Source organism: Lactuca sativa, chromosome 1 (assembly GCF_002870075.4).
Source record: "Lactuca sativa cultivar Salinas chromosome 1, Lsat_Salinas_v11, whole genome shotgun sequence".
Lineage (NCBI taxonomy): Eukaryota > Viridiplantae > Streptophyta > Magnoliopsida > Asterales > Asteraceae > Lactuca > Lactuca sativa.
Window position 1 is genome coordinate 151,332,586 of NC_056623.2, and position 15,299 is coordinate 151,347,884.

Here is a 15,299-nt window from a genome sequence, read left to right on the forward strand (position 1 = left end):
GAATTCAAATTCTATCACTTGCCTTTTTTGAACAGTAATAAATGTTTTTCCTATAAATATTTTTTATTAATCGAAAACTATTCATACTTATATTCGATCATATCTAACAAGGATGTTGTCGCAATACTGAAATATTTTTTGGCAACGATTATGTACAATGTAGAATGCTAATATTTTCAGTTCCAATAACCATATATTTGGTATCAAAATATGCTTTTATGATAAATGTTATTGATTAATAGTAAATTGGTTATATAGAATATCATAACACCATGTACAACTGAAAAGACTCAAAGAGAAAGTAGTTGAATAAAAAATGAAAATAATAAGTAAATTATTTTATATATTCAAAAAACCCCAAAACCCATCAACACAACTATGCTGAATAAACACTCTTACTACAAATTATCAATGATCATCACTTGACTTTTAAGGGATTACCATAACATCTATCAAACTCTTCATGGTAAGAATTTCAGAACATGTAGATTCTAGGAGAAGTACTTTTGTAATCATCTGTTCTGTTGAGGGTGGCAAAACTTTGACATCCTCCAAAAAAAATTCAGTTTTCTCATGTTGCTTGCATAATTCTTGAAAATTATAAAAAAAAAGTCTGCTAACCAAAGAGAATAGAAGATTAAGAAGTGTAAATGAGAAGTAAAATTTCAGTATATTATATATAAGATGAAGTCAGAAGTTGAATACGTTTAATGGTAACTAATAATTACCCGAATAAATTTAATCATAGTTAATATTTTCCAATTTTCAGATGCTAGAAACTGAAAAGGCTACAAACAATTGCTATATCCTATCTCAAATGTTATTATTCTTACTATTGAAAATAATAACATAGAATAATGTGCAGATTTTGTTATCCATATATATGATGTAAGAAAATGCTCAAACATGCGGTGCTATTTGGAAGAATATCTAGCTCCAATAAAGATATACATATTAGTAATATACGGTTTCTAACTGTTTCAAAATTACAAAAATTTACAACATATGATGATTGATGAACAAATCTTGTATTAAGTGTTACAAAAACCACACCAAAACAATGACAACAAACACTAAAAAAACAATTTAAATTGTCTTAATTCTTTCCACTATTTCCTATTTACCAATTACCATATTCAATAGGGAAAAATTATCAAGAACAAAGACATATGTGTTTCATCCTTCACATTAAACAATATAGATATGTGTTTGGAAAAAAAATATGAAGAACAAAGGCATATATGTTTCGTCATTTGACCAATCCATTGATATATATGTGTTTCATCCTTTGACCAATCCATTGAACTTCCATACCAGGCTCCGTTGACAAATTTATTGACATATGTGTTTCATCCTTTCAGTAATCCTAATCCATTGGACTTCCATATCATTCTCATGAGTACTATAAACACACTCCCTTGTCATGATCAAACAAACAAACAAACAAAAACAACATTAAACCAAAAAGATCACAAAACTCAATTAGCTAGCTAATACTTACGACATATTGCCTCCACAGAGGAGAAAAAAATATGATTCTAAAGACATATCAGATAACTACCTCATGTTGATGAATTCCAACACCAGCATGCACACATATTGTCTCCACAAAACAGAACAAACCTGATTATGATTTTTTATACAAACAAAAAAGAGGATATCAACAACCAATGATAAAAAAGAATAACAAATCAATAAAATACTCAACAACCAATACACTATACACATAAAGCATCATAAACATATTATTTGTTGAGTAGATTGTCCAACACACCTTATTTATAAACCCAAGAAAGACCATTTACAATGGAAAATGGATGATCAAACACTTCCAATAAATGAACAATCAAACAATGTGTAACCCAGCAAACAACCATTCGAATCGAATGACACATCAGAAAACGACCCCTTACTACAAGCTATTTTTCACAAATATCGTCAAATTGGCCATGCCATGTAGTCATGAAATGTGAAACTTTTGACAACTAGAAAACGTCTTCTTAAGTTATATTGGATAAAGATTACTTAACTAAGTGGCAACTTCGAGTAACAACAGCAACCATGAGCCAAAAAGTCCTCCAAGAATTTGTTATTGTGTTGTACAGTACAATCTAGTGATGCACTTTGGCTTTCTGGTGCATTTTCCATAGATTCTGATAATTGTTCTTTTGTACTCCACAGATAATTGAAAGTACGTTTCTATTTCTTGCATTTAGCCTTAAGTTAATTGTTAGATTAATTCATTTGCCTACAAGAGGACTGGGAACTGTAGGAGATGGAACACACATGCTACGTTGTGATTTTTGTTGGTGTCCTGAATAAAAAACAGAAAAGACATGCAACTCATTGATAGTAAAAGGGAGGAAGCTATTTTATTAAATTAACACTGTGCAGAGCAATAAACATGGAGAGCAAGTAATTTTACCCCCTTGCAACCTCTTCATATTTTCTTTTTGAAGTACAAGTGAATGTGTAGTTTTTATGTCAAAATGAATATGGTTTAAATACCAAAGGGCTTGTAGCCCAACGGTATCAGGTGGTGCCCTCCCTCTTTGAGGTCGAGGGTTCAAGTCCCGTTGTGGACATAGGTGGAATAGGTGTTGTTAGCTTAGGAGTAGATTAGATTTGCCGGTTCAAAAAAAAAAAGAATATGGTTTAAATAAGTAAAGTTGCATACCCTCATTATCATGCTCCCAAGGATTTTACTCTGTAGGTGATTCTTTTTATAATATGTTGTATATATTAAAAGAAATGTTTGTGTTCATTTTTTTCTTCAAGAAAGTAAATTACTACACCAACATAAAATGGAACATTCAACTTTCCCATTATTTTGATTAGCTCTCAGATCCTTTTTTTCCTTGTCTGATTGTATCTTGTAAAGTTTTAGTCAAAATTTTAAGCATCTCAAAGGATATAGACGGATGGAAGCTTAAAGGAACTTGTGTAGACATCGAACATATATACGAGAGGTAGATATATAGCGGCTTTTTTAGACACATAAGTTCATATTGGAAAAAATTAAACTTATCAGGAAGTGCATATGTAACTTGTTTTTTCCTTCTAATGATTTAAATATCTATTGGTAAATTTTGAGAATAAGATCAGTTTATTAATGCAAAGAAATGTGTCTTATGATCAGCTACGTAGTGCAATGGGCTGTGTTTTTTGGTGGAGAAGATAAATATAAAATATATATAAAAAGAATGCATCCAACCGAGTATTGGATAACTTTTGAACATGAACGCTTGGAAGATCCAACTCTTTGAGAAAAAAAACACTAAAAAAAGAACCTTCAATGTCATTAGAAAACATAAAAACAAACCTAAAAGACAGTTGATTTGTTTGTTCTTGTATTATGTGACAGGAAAAGGGTTTTTGGGATATAAAGTACCTTAGGGCCCATCCTCAGGTAAATGACCAGAGTTCCTTTGAGAGAGAGCTATGAAATCCACTTTCTCATCTAATGAAAAGAAATAGATTAAAGATTTGAAATTGGTTGCAGAAAACCAAAGCATGAATTATTTACCATCAAAACTTTATCATTTTAGTATCTTTCAGATCTAGATAAAATGCAATGCATAAGAATGATATCTACCTTTAAATTGGGCACCATCTCCACACAAATAATCTATATCCATGAAAGACCGCAACATTCGATCTTTTCTTAGGATGTATTCTCCGGTTGTTAACTGAAATCCAGAAAGATCTCCACCAATGATGTGATTCCATGACTTGTAATAACTCAACACATCTTCTTCTTCTTTATCTATGTCTTCATCATCATACACAAAACTCACCCCACACTCAATTCTAAATTTATAAGAAAAAACATCTGGTTTCTCCCTCAGGATATTAATAGTAATGTGGTCACCATATTCCATCTCATTCATCCCAAACATCCAATGACTTAACAATGACACACACTCTCCATCGGTATCGAATACACTACCTATGTAATTTTTATATATCCAGGTGAGATTCTTTGTTAAATTACTAATTTTGATCACCGGTAAATCAACGACAATACCTTCTCCTAATTTTGTCAGCATATAGCAGCAATTTAATCCTGTGAGCTTCTTCGGAGATAATGGGACTGTAAATGATATTGATGGCCCAATGCTTTTATCTGTTATCCAATTCGGCATCTCTTTACCCCAATAACTTGTGCTGAATATTCCAAATTCATAATACATCTGCCAAATACAACCACCTTCATTAATTATATATATACACACATATTCACAAGGACATATAGCTAACTAGACCAAACCTGTATCTCAGATTCCTCTGATTCTCTATATTCAACAGAAGTTGTCGTGTGGCTTCCATTAAGGAAGTCTAGGTTAGTCCAGCCCAAACAATGTAATACCTTTTCGTCAATAGCTGCCATTGGTTGGATTTTGACCATACCTTCAAATTCAAACGATGAAAGTGCCAAGATCATCCGTCCTAGAAAGAACTGGAGTGGGGACATTTTTTGATCAAATAGAACTTTTTGTAGCAAAGGATTATTAGAATGAGAATCAAGGTTCAAATGGGTGAGTGTATGTGGAGGATGCTCGACTGACATAAGCATATTACAATTTTTCATACCAAGTGTCTGAAGCCTAGGAAGGCTTCTCACACAACTAGGTAGGGAAACAATAGGATTTTCATCTAGATTTAATTCCTTTAACATGGCTAGGCAACTGAAGTCCAATGGAAAAGATTCAATGGACAGATTATTATTCTTAAGTAATAGGCTTACTAAATATCTCGGTAAAGAAATCGCAAATAACTTTGAATAACTTGGTATAGCCTCCAAAACAGTGGAGGAAGAAGTTATTGTGTATATGCCAATTTTGTTAGCCTTGCTTATTTCTGGTGAATCCATACCTACAATTTCTATTCTAGATTCACCAAGATTACAACCCTCTAGCAAAAGTGTTTCAACCTTCTTCAACATGCCTATGATGCTTGGAAGTTTTCCTAGCTTGTTGCAGTAGCTTAGATCAACGAAAACAAGTTCAAGACATTGCTCAATTGATTCACAAACATCAAGCATGCCAATACAACCTTTAAGTATTAATCTCTCAAGTTTAGGGATGTGGTCAAAACCAAGAAGACTCTGAAGCTCTTCACAGAAACTTAAATTAAGAATCTTCAACGATCCAAGCAAACATTTATCTTTTGAGCACGATCCAATTAATTGCTGAAATTGAGATAAGTTAGAATAGTAGTGAATTTTATCAACTCAAACTAGAAGAGTAATACATGAAGATAAGTTACCTTTGGCCTCTTATGAAGTCGTTCTGGATAGTGATAACAAATCTCAAATGATTCAATATTGCTATATGACATGTCAAGTGCAACCACATTCTCCATTGGTAAGTCTGAAGGTAGAGACTTCAAAGGGAACCCATGCATACACAACCATCTTAATTCTTCTGGAAAGTTCTTGTAAGAGCCGGTTATTTGCACATAATTGAGTTGTAAAAGCATTAATCTATCCATCTTACTCAATGCATCTGTTTTCAACTCGATTGGTCCATGTAACTTCTCTTTCTCAAGCATTTCCATGTCAAGGGTGAGGCCTAGAACATTTTCCGTACCCTAACAAAACAGGGGATGCAAAAATAATTTTAAAATGTTAGACATGCATATAGAAATACAAAATGCTTTAAACAACTGTACATGACATCTTACCTTTTTTTTTTCAACACTTTAAATGACTCATAGCCCCATATTCGACTTCGTTTCCAAGGCTTGTAAATTGATTCCTCACGTACCACAAATCTTCCCATCTCTTGAACCAACTCATGCATCATCAATTCATTATTCCATCCAATACTAAGAAGGCATTTGTCGATGAGATTAGTGATCCCAGTTGTTGTTTCCATATCACATGCCTCTAATATTGTTATGGTATAATTTCTATCCATTCCAACAAAAATACAAGCAATATGCTTAAACAAATCCTTTTCATTTTTTGATGACAACGAGTCAAAGCTCGTTTTCAAGACATTATTTATAGGTGAATCATTTTCTTTCTTTAGTGTATCTATGCACCCCTCCCAATAAGTCACATCTCGATTATGTAGAGATCTACCCAAAACTTTAAGAGCCATTGGATGTCCGTCACAATACTTCACAAGTTTTTCTGAGACCTCTTCATAACCTGCCTCAGGATCATTGCGCATAAATGCATGATAACACAATAGTTTTTGTGATTCAGTCTTAGATAAGCCTTCAAGCTTGTATTGTGCATACTTAGGTTTAAAGTTCGTTTTGAATAATGAACAACTTTTTGTCAACCATGCATCTTTTGTTGTTATTATGATTTTGGTTCCAGGATGAAAACCTTTACTTCCAAGTAACGCATCTAATTGATCGAGACTACCAATATCATCAAGAACTAGAAACACCTTTTTACGGGCCACTACATTCTCTATCATTGAGGTGTATATAGAATCATCAAGAACTTGAATAGAACTTGGTTTTGAAATGTCATCACATAGTTGTTTTTGTACATCAAGCACCCCATTATATTTTTCATCACATTTCCTACTAATATCTTCAATGAAGCTGCTTGTGTCAAATTCATGAGAATGTAATGCATATACATATTTAGATAAAGATGTCTTCCCGATCCCACCCATACCCAAGATATTGAGTATATCAGTTGTACATGAGGATACATCTTTCAACCATGAAGTGACGAAGTTAATGGAATCCTCCATCCCAATAAGTTGTGGTAGTGGAAACCTTGAAGATATACGTAATCTACGAAAGATGTCCTTAACAACTTCATCAATAAACTCTACCTCAAACCTGCAATTTGATTTTAATAAAATCAAAACATAACCCAAACAACTAACATGCCATACTGCAGATTTAATTTTCAAATGAACCAAATCAAAATTATATCATATTAAGCTATTATATAATTAAGTTTTTCATGTCATAACTATTATCGTATTTGCACTCCTAACCATGTAATTAAGCATTTAATATACAAACTCACAGTTATCATCTATTAATAAGAACAGAGCCACCAATGTAATACAAGATTTCATTAACTGAGCACCAAAGCTCATTGTGTTTCTACAGAACCATCAAAATTAAATCTCAACATGGTTTTGCATGAATATGAATACAATGTCAGTGAATAGTTATAACTTAATCTTTAATACTTACAAGTAAAAGCATTAATATATCATAATAAAAGATGATATAGTTTGACAGTAGAATAATATAAAAATAGTACATGCATTACAATTGTTCAAAATTATGGTTTATTAATTAAAATCATATTCATATAAAATCATTAAAATGATCTACCTACATGAACTAATTTTGATAAAATAATAGATGCATAGGACACATATTAAAATTAGCAGGATAGTTTAATTGTTTTTTCTTTTTTGTAAGAATAATATGTTTGCAAAAATGTGATTGTTAGAATACTATTTGCAAAAATGGGAGGTGGCCCCACCATTGACCATAGATTTCAAGGTTATCAAAATTGTGATCTTAACTGTAGTATGAAAAACGAGTATGGTAGTATTTATGTTATCGTCACCGGTAGGATCTTACCATCGTAGGTAGGATTGTAGATTCAGGATCCGATCCAATCTTACTTTCCCTTGAAATTTTTTATTTAATTATTTTTTATTTTTATTGTTTGGGAAAAAAAAATTGCACTTGATGTCTTTTAACCAGCTTTTTACAATTTATCAGTTTACTATTTATCATTTGGTATTGTGAGTTGTGACTAATGTTTTGGATTTTATATAGTTATTGAACGAAAACTAAATTTTGAGAACTTTTTCATGTTATAAAATTATAAGTTAAAATTATATTTTATTTTGTGGGATCTTAAGATCCCAATCCCGATTTTACAGATCCAAAAACGATCATATGTAGGATCCCGATTTTGATAACCTTAATCGATTCCATATAGTTTCACTTCTGACCCCTGTCATATTTTTAGGTTTACACCTTTAAATTAATCGTATGTTACCTTTGTATCCTTTATATTAAATTACATATTTAAATATTTACTTTGTATCCTTTATATAAACAATCTTATTTATATCTTTATTATATTTTTATATTTAACTTTTATCTAAAGTATATGGAGTTAATGTTTATATATATATTTTAATAAACAATAACATTAAAGAATCTCCTTTGTATCCTTAAATTAAAGCAAAAATAAAAAATACTACTAAGAATATACCCATAATAATAATAATAATAATAATAATAATAATAATAATAATAATAATAATAATAATAATAATAATAATATTATTATTATTATTATTATTATTATTATTATTATTATTATTATTTATTTTGATATTTTCAAAGAAACAACATATAAATATGTTTTTAGTCTATAAAAGTCAACTTTTTAACTAGAAAATACTTATTTAATATTTTTATTTCTTTTGAAATATAATAAAAACCAATTTAATTATTATTTTTGTTAAAATAAAGTGAAAAAAATATTACTTATCAACTATATGGCAATTTTGGAAGAAGGGTTTATCTTAAATTGTTTAACCTAATTTTTCTTATAAATTTTATGAGCACTTTTATCAAATTCAATTTAATAATTTTGATAAATCAAAGGAAAGAGAACTTTATTGATAAAAATTAAATTTTATATTTTAAATCTCATTAATATAAATAATCATCATCATAAAAAATTTAAGTTTGAAAATAGATAAACAACAACTAGCATAAATGACTCTGTTTATATAAGCTTCGTGACCAATTCTGTTATTGTTATAAACTATTGCTTTTAGTGTTAGTATTATTTTAGTAACCCTCATTAAAAATATATATAATAAATAAGATAATTAATATTAAATTAGTTTTATTAATTTTGAAAAATAAACTTATGATTAGATTGTATTTGGTATGATTGATGTATAGTAATTAGTTTGTGTTTAGTTAACACATAAAACAATATAATTTCTATCACATAAGCACTTGCAATAAAAAAATGAAAAGTGTTTGATTAAATAAAATAAACAAACTAATGTGTTTCTATTGAAGATGACTTAAATATGTTTATTTAGCCCCGAGAAATAATAGAGTAATTTTAAATGAACTCTGATCCCCCAACTACTTGAAGTCGATGGTAGAAAGGTAGGGCCATGACCCTATATATTTTTGCAAAAAGAAATCTAACAGCCCTACCATTCTTACAAAATTAAATGCATAAAAAAATATGCACATTTGATGAATATGACGTGTTGAAATGTATAAGGAGAAGTTTATGTTGAATTTTCATGTGCTAATTAAACAATTTAAAGGAGTGTGGAAATATGGGTATGAATATAGTTACCTGCCATTTGCATCCTTCCCTTTTAAATTAGCAACTTCTCTAAGTGCATTATTCCAACATTGACTTTTTTTACGTGAATTTGTCTCTGCATGCATCTTCTCTCTATGCTTAGCCATTGCATCTCCGAAGCTACTTTGTTGCTTCCTAACATGGGTGGGCTCGACATGATAAACACTACAAGAAATATATCCTTTAGCGGCGACACTATTAGCGGCGACTAGTGGCTTTACCGGCGACTCTAGCTAGAGTCGCCGGTAAAGCCACTAGTCGCCGCTAATAGTGTCGCCGCTAAAGGGTTGACACCCGAATCCGCACTTTCCCCCTACATTGCATCTCAACCGTTCGATGAGATAGCCAATCCAACGGGTGGGGTGCCTTATCCGGTTTAACCTAATACCGGCGACACGCATGTCGCCGCTAAAACCCTAAAAAAGTCGCCGCTAATTGTCTGATAAAAATGACGCGGTACCCTTCCCTCCAGTTTGTCGCCGCTATTAACAATTGTCGCCGGTATTGATCCTCGCGTCGCCGCTAATAGTGTCGCCGCTATTGATGATCGCAGATAAATAAAAAAACGCACGCAGATTACCCTTCCATTTCATTTCCCTTTCTGTTTGCTTCGAGTTCCTTCACCATATTTCCGATTTTCTTCTTCAATCAGCTTCTTTCAAGCAAATTTCTCCCCTCATTGTTCCAAGCAAGTGTCCCTAGGTGTGGTTAAAGCTTTAGGATCAATTTCTTGAAGAAAGGTAAGTTTATTTTGATGATTTCATTTTTGTGTTGTATGAATGAGAATAAATTGATCACGTTCTTTATTTTTGGTGGTGTTGTTTTGGATTAGAAGCATTGTTCCAAGCAAGTGGTTAAAGCTTTGGGATCAATTTGTAGGTGCCTCCATTTGTTGAAGAAAGGTAAGTTTTTTTTTTATGATTTCTTTTTTATTTTGTATGAATTTTGATTTGTAGCTTTATATAGTGATTGAATGATAATAAATTGTTCATATTTTTGTTTTTGGTGGTATTGTTTTGGATTAGAAGCAAGTTATTCAATTTTTTGTTTGTGGTTATTTAATTGCAATTAGTTGTATAGCTTCAAGTTGTATTTATATGTGAAATTATGTGATAATTGTCATATGTGAAAATTGGATTGTATATTTTGTATTTGTTTGAATATATGTGAATTTGGTATATATATTCCAATGTATGTGTGTTTGATGTATATGTGGTATATTAGTAGAAGTTATATGTATTTGTTATAAGTAGAATGTTATTGTGTGTATGTGAATGTATGTATGTTTGTTGTAAATGTGATATATGATTGTGAAACTTTTGTATTTGGTATAAATAGGATGTTATTATGTATATATGTGAAATTATGTGTATTTGGTTTAAATAGGATGTTATTTTGTGTGTATTTGTATTTGATGTATATGTGGTATATGTATGTAAAAGTATGTGAATTTCACCCTCTTATGTATTATGTAAAACTATGTGGTTTTGGTATAAGTAGGATGCTATAATTGAAATAAAAAAAAAAATACATTATTTTTATAAATTGAAAAGAAAACACAAAAAAAAACTATAAAATTGTTTAAAAACTTAAATACAAAAACTAGAAAGCTTCTAGTTTTTACCCAAGCTAACTCCAAATTAATTAACCAATAAGTTATATACTTAACTTATAATTGGAAAAAAAACACAAAAATAATTATAAAATTCTTTAAAAACTTATATATATATTTTAATCTCGACGGTTCAAAAAACAACACAACAACATAATACGTATGTAAAAGTATGTGGTTTTTTTATAAGTAGGATGCTATAATTGAAAAAAAAATACATTATTTTTATAAATTGAAAAAAAAACACAAAAAAAAACTATAAAATTGTTTAAAAACTTATATACAAAAACTAGAAAGCTTCTAGTTTTTACCCAAGGTAACTCCAAATTAATTAACCAATAAGTTATATAGTTAACTTATAATTGGAAAAAAAACACAAAGATAATTATAAAATTCTTTAAAAACTTATATATATATTTTAATCTCGACGGTAAAAAAAACAACACAACAACATAATACGTATGTAAAAGTATGTGGTTTTTTTATAAGTAGGATGCTATAATTGAAAAAAAAAATACATTATTTTTATAATTTGAAAAAAAAAACACAAAAAAAAAACTATAAAATTGTTTAAAAACTTATATACAAAAACTAGAAAGCTTCTAGTTTTTACCCAAGGTAACTCCAAATTAATTAACCAATAAGTTATATAGTTAACTTATAATTGGAAAAAAAACACAAAAATAATTATAAAATTCTTTAAAAACTTATATATATATTTTAATCTCGACGGTAAAAAAAACAACACAACAACATAATACGTATGTAAAAGTATGTGGTTTTCTTATAAGTAGGATGCTATAATTGAAAAAAAAAATACATTATTTTTATAATTTGAAAAAAAAAACACAAAAAAAAAACTATAAAATTGTTTAAAAACTTATATACAAAAACTAGAAAGCTTCTAGTTTTTACCCAAGGTAACTCCAAATTAATTAACCAATAAGTTATATAGTTTTTAATTTATTTTTTTCATTTTTTTATTACTTAATTTTTGTATTATTTTAGATGTAAAAAAAATGTGGACTGAAAAAAAACAATGCTAATTCTGTATACTAAACTCTAAACCCAAAATTATGTTTCAGCAACATCATGTCTATTGATAAAAGCTGGACTACTAATCCATATCGAAACCATCCCGAGTTCCAAGCAGGACTCAAAGCTTTTATTGAGAAGTCGAAGTTGCACCTTGATAGTAATGGTAAAATCAGATGTGCGTGTGAAAAATGTGATAACCGTTACTTCAAGTACCCGACTGTAGTTGAACGCCATATATTTATAAATGGTTTCAGTAAGGCGTACAAAATTTGGATCTATCATGGTGAATCTTTTATTCCTCCCGTCGTCTTGCCAAGTAACGAAATGGCCGATTTAATCGACGATGTGATGTGGGAGTCGAGAGAAAATGATACCAACCTCGATGAAGGAACCTCGAATACAAGGGGTAACGGTGTGGATGATGAATTTGCACAGTTGTTGGAAGAAATGGAAACTCAATTGTATACTGGTTGCATCTTTTCTTCCCTTGAGTTTCTAGCAAAGTTAATGCATATCAAGGTGAACAACAAATGGACTGATAGTTCATTTGATCAACTCCTTGAGCTCTTGCAATTAGCATTTCCCAAAGGCAACAAGGTTCCCCTTTCACATTATCTAGCCAAAAAGAAACTAAAGTCTATTGGCCTGGGGTATGAGTCGATACATGTGTGTAAAAACGATTGTTGTCTATTTTGGAAAGAACATGATTCATTGCAAGTTTGTCCCATTTGTAAAGAGAGCCGATGGATCGATAAAAACACCAAGGGTAAGAAAGTACCTCATAAGGTGTTACGGTACTTTCCTGTGACCCCTAGACTACGACGTTTATATTGTTCGAGGCACACTGCCAAAAATATGATTTGGCATAGTACCAGACGTTCAGAAGATGGTGTGATGATTCATCCTGTTGATGGGGAACATTGGCAAGTCTTATCATGGGTCGTGGACATGGGGGAGACGGAGCTGAGGACCCACCTTTCCCAGGTGGTAGAGGTCCTGGCCAGCACGAGCTGGACGGTAAGTCTTATCATGAATTTTTATTTACTATTTTTGTTCAATTATCATAAATTAAATGTCGTTTCTAATAATTTTTAATTACATTTGTAGTTGAGGGACGTGCCCGAAGGAAAGCTCGAGGAAAAGCAAAAAATATAAAGCTTGAAAAAGCAATCTTGCAGAACCAGGGGAAACCAATACCCATGCAATTTGATAGGGATATCACATTTAATCCCGTAGGAGAGGCGGGAGACATGTATTTGTTACTGCTGAATCGGAACAACAATATGTAAGTATTTTATTATAATTTTATCATATATTTAAATGTTTATTTATACTTAATTGTTACTCACTTTTGGGAGTTACAGAATCGGTTAGTTGAAGAGCTGCTAGAACAAACTCAAGGTGAAAGTGAGTTTACGCCAACTCAAGAAAGAGCTACGTTCGAGAAAGTATTAGGAGAGCGACGTGGCCACATTAGAGGCATTGGCCGCAAACCTTCTGGTCTCCCGACGATTCCACAGCCTTCGCAACCATCACAACCACCATCACAACCATCACAGGTAAAATAGCAATCTACTTTAGCATCGTAAAATGCATGTTGATTTGGTAGTTTGGTGATTATTTGCTAAAAAGTTTGGTAATTTGGTTTTCTATCTTACTTTAAAAATAACAATGTATTTTGATAGTTTTTGTTTATGTTTGACAATCTAACTTATAAGTTTATATATATTGTTATTAATTATGTAGTTGGAAAATCTTCGTGCAATGCTCGCCGACCCAGCATGTAGGGATGAGCTTTATTCGTTTTTTCAATCCCAAAATAATCAAGGGAACGATGGGAACGACGATGAGGGTATGTAAGAATGGGTTTTATTTGCATATGTTGTCTCGTTTTGCTACTTGGTAGATTGTAAAAATTTTGTTGTTTAGCTACTCGGATAGTATGACTTTTGATATTTAATTGTATTTTGGATGTTTGTTTGACACTATTATGTTTGATATTTAATAGGATGTTTGTTTTGTAATTAGCGTCGATACTATTGGTTTTGATATTTAATCGAATATTGTTATTACCGGCGACACTTTTACCTGCGATATTATCACCGGCAACGAAAATCATTTTTTTTAAAAAAAAAATTGAAAAACAATTACCGGCGACGCTTTTACCGGCGACAGATCTCATTACCGGCGCCACTTTTGCCGGCGACACTTTTACCGGCGACAAACGTCATTCCCGGCGACAACATTATTAGCGGCGACAATACTCATTAGCGGCGACATACTAATAGCGGCGACTATTATCATTACCGGCGACAAGCTGATCAATAGCGACGAGGCAGTAGCGGCGACTTATTACCGGCGACGCGTCGCCGCTATTATCATTACCGGCGACTTTTGGGACTTTTACCGGCGACTTTTGTCGCCGGTAATGGCCTTTTTCCTTGTGGTGAAAAGATAGGGATTACAATATAGTTGGATGTCATACGTTGTTGCTGAAGGATTAGCATCAATTCATCAAGACACCATGTTGAAGTAGCATAATTCTTCGACAATACGATAATAGAAGCCCTAGATGCTTTAATCGCACTCTCCAATTCTGGTTTCAGATCTTCCCCTGTTTCAATCTCTTCATCATCCAAAAAGGTAGTGATATTGGCATCCATGAGGGCGTTATAAAGGCGATTAGTGAAACTATGACGTGTGTCAACACCTCTAAAACTTAAAAATACGTCATATATATGACCATGAGTTGATGAAGAGGATGAAGATCGTTTTGAAAGTTCAGAGAGAACAACCATTATGAGTTATTGGGCGATGGCCCTTCACCCTTCCCACGGTTTCTGTATCTCAATACGCTATGATTGTTGGTTTGATTGCTTACGTCTTGTGTCTCTCATAAGAAAGTAAGTATTGTGCTATGAAGCATTTGAATTCCATGCTTTCCTCACTTGTGGCTCAATCACAAGATCTCATACACATCGTCCCTACAAAATATCCAAAGTATTAATACCTTATGCAACATAAGTCTCATCAAAGAATATAACCTCAACAACAATACCTTATAGTCTTAATAATAAATTTTGTAAATAACAAAACAACAATTATCATCTAAAGTTAAGTTAAAAAATCCTAGAAAAAATCAACACCAAATACCATTCTAGAAACAACTACAAGATCCACTACCCACGAAAGGAATTGCAAAAACGTATTGGCAATTTCCAAATTTCACTAGACATGAAAAAATAAGTAAAAGATCCAAACGCAAGAAAGAAAAAATTTCTTGCAATTGTTGTTTGTAGG

The 15,299-nt window shown here is 31.5% G+C and overlaps 2 protein-coding genes across 4 annotated transcripts; both read right to left on the reverse strand.

The window, feature by feature from the left end:
• Positions 1-1,150: 1,150 nt before the first annotated feature.
• Positions 1,151-9,416, reverse strand: LOC111915952 (uncharacterized). 3 transcript variants are annotated; one of them, XM_023911595.3, is made up of 9 exons: positions 9,341-9,416; positions 5,686-6,810; positions 5,269-5,592; positions 4,271-5,191; positions 4,028-4,193; positions 3,596-3,949; positions 3,392-3,460; positions 1,562-1,623; positions 1,151-1,417 (listed from the first exon to the last, which is right to left on the reverse strand). In XM_023911595.3, exons 3-7 carry the CDS (start codon positions 5,557-5,559, stop codon positions 3,393-3,395), a joined length of 1,800 nt encoding a protein of 599 aa, XP_023767363.1. In that variant the 5' UTR covers positions 5,560-5,592; positions 5,686-6,810; positions 9,341-9,416; the 3' UTR covers positions 1,151-1,417; positions 1,562-1,623; position 3,392. The 3 variants fall into 3 exon arrangements, with proteins under 3 accessions (XP_023767363.1, XP_023767352.1, XP_052620247.1); XM_023911584.3 differs by having other exon boundaries at positions 3,596-4,193; XM_052764287.1 differs by lacking the exons at positions 1,151-1,417; positions 1,562-1,623 and adding an exon at positions 1,720-2,314 and having other exon boundaries at positions 3,596-4,193.
• LOC128125882 (disease resistance protein RUN1-like) lies at positions 5,574-9,456 on the reverse strand. The gene is made up of 5 exons (XM_052766825.1): positions 9,341-9,456; positions 6,996-7,083; positions 6,858-6,865; positions 5,686-6,810; positions 5,574-5,592 (listed from the first exon to the last, which is right to left on the reverse strand). The coding sequence occupies exons 1-5, from the start codon at positions 9,454-9,456 to the stop codon at positions 5,574-5,576; spliced, it is 1,356 nt and encodes a 451-aa protein (XP_052622785.1).
• Between the last annotated feature and the right edge of the window lie 5,843 nt (positions 9,457-15,299).